We start from the raw sequence: 7,242 nt of genomic DNA on the forward strand, positions 1-7,242 counted from the left end.
TCTGTGACGCGGTTCTGAGCTCAGTCCTGAGACATTCTAAAACCAGTTGATAATGTGTGGCTGGAAAGCCTGCAGTGAGCTGCATGGTGGTGAACTCCTACAGATGTTCCTGTGTAGAAAGGCAGCAACACATGGATTTTATTTTTCCCCCCCATCTGAATCCTAATTGAGCCATTATGGTCTGTTTGTTTTCTCTATTGCAGCTGAGAGTGCTCCACGTTTCATGGTTATTGTGGCTTTAGCAGTTACAGATGGTTTCAGATATGACTTCATGTCAATGAAAACATAATCAGAGCAAGTTATGTTAGGACTGGAGCAGAGCCACCTTGCAGCTGAGCCCTCCCAGACATTTGGAAAGGCTCAGCAGCCTGTGTTGGACACCACCACAACATGCATGGAAGCTTGCAAAGAAGCTTTATGTGCAGGAAGAGAATAATAAAATAGAATCACAGAATGGTAGGGGTTGGAAGGGACCTCTGGAGAGCATCCAGTCCAACCCCCTGCCAGAGCAGGGTCACCCAGAGCAAGTCACACAGGAGCACGTCCAGATGGGTTTTGAAAGTCTCCACACAAGGAGACTCCACAACCTCTCTGGGCAGCCTGCTCCAGGCCTCCAGCACCCTCACACCAAACAACTTTCTCCTCATGTTGAGGAGAACCCTCCTGGGTTCCAGCTTGTACCTCTTGCTCCTTGTCCTATCCCTGGGCACCACCAAACAGAGCCTGGCACCTTTATCCTGACCCCCACCCCTCAGCTTATTGATAGACATTGATCAGATCCCCTCTCAGCCTTCTCTTCTCGAGACCAAACAGCCCCAAGGCTCAGTCTTTGTGTCACTTGTGATGTCCCTTCATCATCCTCATCACCTCCACTGGGCTCTCACCAGCAGGTCTCTGTCTCTCTTGAACTGGGCAGCCCCAAACTGAACACAGTATCCCAGGTGTGGTCTCAGCAGGGCAGAGCAGAGGGGCAGAACCTCCCTAGCCCTGCTGGCCACACTGTTCTGGATGCCCCCCAGGATGGCATTGGCCCTCTTGGCCACCAGGGCACTTCGCTGTGCCATGGAGAGCGTTAATGGAAGTCCTGAGGCTGGGCCAGGTGTGAGCTTCCTCCAAGCTGCTTTCCTTGTTGCTGTCCTGCAGGTGGGGAGCCGCAGGGTGATTCAGTACGGAGCAGCCTTCATGCTGCTGCTGGGGATGGTTGGCAAGTTCAGTGCCCTCTTCGCCTCACTGCCTGACCCCGTGCTCGGTGCCCTCTTCTGCACCCTCTTTGGTAATGTACCTTGGGTTGCTGCTGCTGCCCTGCTCTGCAGCAGCTTCCCTCCACTGCTCTGCTTCTGGTTTTGCTCCTGGCTGGTTTTTGGAGCCTTAGACACAAGCTGAGCCTTGGAAGCTCTGCCATGTGAGGAAAGGCTGAGAGAGCTGAGATTGTCCAGCCTGGAGAAGAGGAGGCTGAGGGGAGACCTTCTGGCTCTCTACAGCTCCCTGAAAGGAGGCTGGAGCCAGGTGGGGGTTGGGTTCTTCTCTCTAGGATCAGGTGATAGAAGAAGAGGAAATGGCCTGAAATTGTGGCAGGGGAAGGTTAGGTTGGAGGTATGGAACAATTTCTTGGCTGCAGGAGTGGTCAGGGATTGAAACAGGCTGCCCAGGGAGGTGGTGGAGTCCCCATCCCTGGAGGGAGGTGTTCAAGAAACCTGTGGCTGTGGCACTTGGGGCCATGGTTTAGTGGCCATGGTGGTGTTGGGTTGATGTTGGGCTGGGTGATCTCAGAGGCCTTTTCCAACCCAAACAATTCTATGATTCTGCAAGGCTCAGGGGAGACCTTATTGCCATGGACAAATACATCAGGGGTAGCTACCAGGAGGATGAGCACTCCCTTTTTCCAAGGAGTCCCATGGCAAAGACAAAGGCTGCTGGGGTCAAGGTACTGCTGGGGAGATTCTCATTGGACTCCAGAAGGAAATGTTTGCCCATGAGAACAGTTGGACTTTGGAATCATCTCCCAAGGGAAGCAGTGCAGTCCCCTGCAAGGGGTAGTTTTAGACTCAGCTTGGCAGGCTGCTGGGCCAGCTCCTTTCAACTCCACCAGCACCAGCTGATCCTTGGGCTCCTTTCCAGCCTGGCATTCTGGGATCCTGTGATGAAATAGTTTTTGTTTCTATTCAGGGATGATCACAGCTGTGGGCCTGTCCAACCTCCAGTTCATAGATCTGAATTCTTCTCGTAACCTCTTTGTGCTTGGATTCTCCATCTTCTTTGGACTTGTCCTTCCAAGCTATCTCAAACAAAATCCCCTGGTCACAGGTAGGTGTTTCTGCTCAGTGCCACCAAGCACTCTGTTGCCTTCTACTCATCTGCAAGTGCAAAGTGATGGAAAGGGTAAATTGGGTTAAACCCTAAGTATTATTAAGTCTCCCTGGAGCTTCCTCTTCTCCAGGCTGGGATTGTTCAGCCTCGGATTGGAGAAGAGGAGGCTCTGGGGAGACCTAATAGCAGCCTTCCAGTACCAGAAGGGGGACTGCAGGAAGGATGGGGAGAGTCTATTTACAAAGGCCTGCAGTGACAGGACCAGGGGCAATGGCTTTGAGCTGGAGAAGAGCAGATTTGGATTGGATGTTAGGAAGAAGTTCTTCACTATGAGGGTGATGAAACACTGGGAGAGGTTGCCCAGGGAGGTGGTTGAGGCCTCATCCCTGGAGAGATTCAAGGTCAGGCTCAAGGAGGCCCTGGGCAACCTGTTCTAGGCTGGGGATGTCTGCTGACTGCAGGGGGGTTGATCTGGGTGACCTTTGGAGGTCCCTTCTGGTCTGGACCTTTCTATGATTGTGGAGATGATAAAAGCTATAAAAGAGCCCTGGGGCTGTTGAGCCTGGAGAAGAGCAGCCCCAGAGGGGGAATCTGATCAATGGCTGCAACTATCTGAAGAGGGGTGGGGGGGAGGGAGGGAGGGAGAAGGGGGCAGGCTCTTCTCAGTGGGGTCCTGTAGCAGGTGTGTTGTGTGGGCAATAAAACTTTGAGTTCCAAACACCTCTGTCCCTCTTCTCCTAGGGATCACAGGCATCGATCAGGTGCTGAACGTCCTTCTCACCACTGCCATGTTTGTTGGTGGCTGTGTGGCTTTCATTTTGGACAACACCATTCCAGGTCAGCAGCTGAGCTTCTCCTTGGCTCTGGAACAGTAACTGCTTTCTGGGGGAGGATAGCAAGGTGGCCATGGAGGCAGGAGATGATCTTGGACCTGAGGAAGGATATAGACCTGATGGAGCAGGTCCAGTGGAGGGCCATGAAAGTGATCAGGGGGTTGGAGCAGCTCTGCTACAGGGCAGGCTGAGGGAGCTGGGGGTGTTCAGCCTGGAGGAAAGAAGACTCCAGGAGGACCTAACAATGACCTCACAGTAGCTGAAGGGGGTTACAAGAATGCTGCAGAGACCATTTGCAAAGGCCTGCAGGGACAGGACCAGGGACAGGACCAGGGACAGTGGCTTCAAACTAGAGAAGAGCAGATGTAGATTAGATTAGATTAGAGTAGGAACAAATTCTGCACCATGAGGGTGGTGGAACACTGCAACAGGTTGCCCAGGGAGGTGGTTGAGGCCCCATCCCTGGAGATAATCACAGTGAGGCTGGACAGGGCTCTGGGCAACCTGATCTGGTGCTTGCTGCAGGGGGGTTGGACTAGATGACCTTTGGGGGGGTCCCTTCCAACCCAGACCATTCTGTGATGCTGCTTTGGTTGGTGACTCCTTGGACACCCAGAGCAGAGGGCTGGATGTCTCTGTGCCTTGCTTGCCTTGCACACTGGGACCCTTCTACAGGTGAAGGTCTCCATCCTCATCAAATAGATCACAGAATTGAACTGTGAATGTTTGTTCCTATTGGAGAGGGTCCAGAGGAGGTCACAAAGATGATCAGAGGTCTGGGGAACCTCCCCTGTGGAGTTAAGCTGAGAGAGTTGGGGCTGTTCAGCCTGGGGAAGAGAAGGCTCCAGGGAGACCGTAGAGCAGTCTTCCAGTACCTGATGGGAGCTCCAGGAGAGCTGGGGAGGGATTTTCCATGAGGATGTCTAGTGACAGGACAAGGGGGGTTGCAGTGACAGGATGAGGGGTGAGGGCTTCAAACTGGAAGAAGCTGGATTGAGACTGGACATCAGGAGGAAATGCTTTCCCCTGAGGATGGTGAGACACTGGAACAGGTTGCTCAGAGAAGTTGTGGAGGCTCCAAGCCTGGAAGTGTTTAAGGCCTTGGAGTGCCAGGATGAGGGACAATGGCTTTGAGCTGGGAGAGGGGAGATTGAGGCTGAAGATTAGGGAGAAATTCTTGAGAGTGAGGGTGGGGAAAGACTGGCACAGGCTGCCCAGGGAGGCTGTGGCTGCCTCCTGCCTGGAGGTGTTCAAGGCCAGGCTGGATGAGGCCTTGGGCAGCCTGGACTGGTGGGAGGTGTCCCTGCCCATGGCAGGGGCTTTGGAGCTGGATGAGCTTTGAGGTTCCTTCCAACCCAAATCCTTCTATGGTCTATGGGCTGCCTGGGAAGGTGACTGAGTCACCAAACCTGGATGTGTTTAAAGGTCATGCTTGGGGATATGGCTTAGGGGTGAGCTTTGTTGAGTAGGGTTAGTGGTTGGGGTTCATGATCTCAACGCTCTTTTCCAACCTGAATCTTTCTGTGATTCTGTTTGGGGTTTTCTTTCCTCTCTTGCTCTCTGTTACAAATGCCTGGTTTAATCTATATTGTTTTTCTATATTTATCTATATTTTTTCCCCTTTTTCTTTTGCCTTCCAGGAAGCCCTGAGGAAAGGGGCATCCGGAAATGGAAGAAGGGGGTTGGCAAAGGCAGCAAATCCCTGGATGGGATGGAAACCTATGACCTGCCTTTTGGCATGAACCTCATTAAAAAATACAGATGTTTCAGCTTCCTGCCCATCAGCCCAACCTTCCTGGGCTACACATGGAAAGGCTTCAGGAAAAGCAGCAACTGCAGGAGTTCAGACGAAGACTCAGAAGCTACAGTATAGCCTTAGCTGAAAATTCTATTATCTAGTGGTAGTCAGAGATGTATTTGCAGTTTCTTGCTGATTAAGAAGCATTAAAAAAAAAATTCTATGTTTTGTATATCTGCATTGAAATTCTGGAACCAGAGCTGAGACAGAGGTAAGAAAAAGAAAAAAAAGGGAAAAAAGAACAGGGGGAAAAAAAAAGCTCCAAAGCTTTCCTGTTGTGGGTGGTGGAGGCAGATTTAGTGTCTCTGGGTCAAGCTGGCAAATTCCAGGCTTGGAGCCTCCACAACTTCTTTGGACAGCCTGGTCCAGTGCCTCTCCACTTTCCTAGGGAAGGATTTCTTCCTAATGTCCAATTTCAATCCAGCTTCCTCCAAGGTGGATTGAGACTGGAGATGAGGAAGAAAATCTCGAGAGTGAGGGTGGGGAGAGACTGGCACAGGCTGCCCAGGGAGGCTGTGGCTGCCTCCTGCCTGGAGGTGTTCCAGGCCAGGCTGGATGAGGCCTTGAGCAGCCTGGCCTGGAGGGAGGAGTACCTGCCCATGGCTTGGGGTTGGAACTGGATGAGCTTGAGGATCCCTTCCAACCATTCTATGGATCTATGGAATTCCCTCCTCTGTTTTCTCACACAGCCCAGGCTGGTTCTGGAAATGTGAGGTGCTGCTGGCAGAGGCTGATGTGAGGTTTTATTGAATCTTTGGGTTTGTTGTGTTGAGTGCTGGCAGCGCTGGTTACAGCAGAAGGATTTGGATCCTGTGAGGAAGAGAGAGGGGAGGGAATTACAAGAGGCTTACTCCTGGTCAGGTCAAATCCCAGCTATTTTGTTTTCTAGTCACTGATTTGCACATTCCAGATTTCCCCTAGAAACCAGGCTCAGTTGATGTGGCTGAGGCCCCATCCCTGGAGACATTCAGGATCAGACTGGATGTGTCCCTGGGCAGCCTGCTCTGGTTGGAGGTGTCCCTGCTGAGTGCAGGGGGGCTAGGCAGGATGCCCTTTGGGGGTCCCTTCTGCCCCAGTGCAATCTGTGAAGCTGTGACACTGGCAGGTCAAGAGCTGTGTATTGACTGTGACTGAGACTGAAAGTTTCTGTGAGAACTTTGCCCATGAACACTACGACATCTGCCAGCTGAGTGCTGCAGAAGAAGCTGCTTCATTCTGCTCAGGTCACAGTTTCCAGCTGTTTGCTTCTCCTGCCTGCTCTTCAACCACCCAATCCCAGGGCCCAGGTGCAGGTTTGCTTCAAAGGGACACAGGTAGCTCCAGTTCTGCAGGGATGGGAAACTCCTAACCTCCAGATGAGACCCAGCAGCAGCTTTTCCAGTGCAGTGCCTGTAAAACATTTCCTGCACTAAAAGGCTGAACAGTTGAGCAGTTCTGAACAGTTAATGACTGCACACAGACAGGGAAAGCCCTGGGGGCACTGGGTTGGGCCTGTGCAGAATTGTCCTGTTGGGGTATCAAGATGTTGCCTATGTTGAGTTGCCTCTTTCTTCTCTCTTGGTGGGACTTGTGCAAAGCCTCATTAGGGCTGCAGAGCTGACCTTGGACAGCAGAGACAGGCAGGGAAAGCCCTGGGAGCAGAAGCTGCTGGCAGAATTCTCTTGTTGGGGTATCAAGGTGTTGCCTGCTCATGTTGAGTTGCTTCTTGTCTCCTAGTTGAGCTTTGTAAAACCTCACTGGGAAGCAGAGATGACCTTGGACAGCAGAGACAGGCAGGGAAAGCTCCAGGGTCAGGACATGCAGCAGTCACTGGGTTGGATCTGTGCAGAATTCTCTTGTTGGGGTATCAAGGTGTTGCCTGCTCATGTTGAGTTGCTTCTTGTCCCCTGGTTGAGCTTTGCAAAACCTCACTGGGACTGCAGAGATGACCTTGGACAGCAGAGACAGGCAGGGAAAGCCCTGGGGTCAGAAGCTGCTGGCAGTTCTGTGCAGAATTCTCTTGTTGGGCTATCAAGGTGTTGCCTGCTCATGTTGAGTTGCTTCTTGTCCCCTGGTTGAGCTTTGCAAAACCTCCCTGCAGAGATGCCCTTGGACAGCAGAGACACTACATTTGAAGTCCTCACCCACTGGGTGCTTTCACAGGTATTGGCCCAGTTAGGGCACCATTCAGACTCCTTTTTTCCCCCTTTTTTTTCCCTTTTTCTTTTTTTTTTTTTTGTTTTCTTTTGTTTTCTTTTGTTTTCTTTTCTTTTTCCTGGCACAGTCTCAGCTCTGATGTTATGATGTGAGTGTTCATGCTCATCA

The 7,242-nt window shown here is 51.8% G+C and overlaps 1 protein-coding gene across 1 annotated transcript in view; it reads left to right on the forward strand.

The window, feature by feature from the left end:
* Window positions 1-5,046, forward strand: part of SLC23A2 (solute carrier family 23 member 2) — a 46,710-nt gene extending 41,664 nt beyond the window's left edge. The window contains exons 12-15 of the mRNA XM_054396642.1: window positions 1,144-1,273; window positions 2,167-2,304; window positions 3,049-3,144; window positions 4,781-5,046. Of these exons, the coding sequence (XP_054252617.1) occupies window positions 1,144-1,273; window positions 2,167-2,304; window positions 3,049-3,144; window positions 4,781-5,013 (597 nt within the window). The 3' untranslated portion in view covers window positions 5,014-5,046. The remainder of the gene's footprint in view (window positions 1-1,143; window positions 1,274-2,166; window positions 2,305-3,048; window positions 3,145-4,780) is intronic.
* The last annotated feature ends 2,196 nt before the right edge of the window (window positions 5,047-7,242 follow it).

This window comes from Indicator indicator, chromosome 38 (genome assembly GCF_027791375.1).
Source record: "Indicator indicator isolate 239-I01 chromosome 38, UM_Iind_1.1, whole genome shotgun sequence".
NCBI classification, from domain to species: domain Eukaryota; kingdom Metazoa; phylum Chordata; class Aves; order Piciformes; family Indicatoridae; genus Indicator; species Indicator indicator.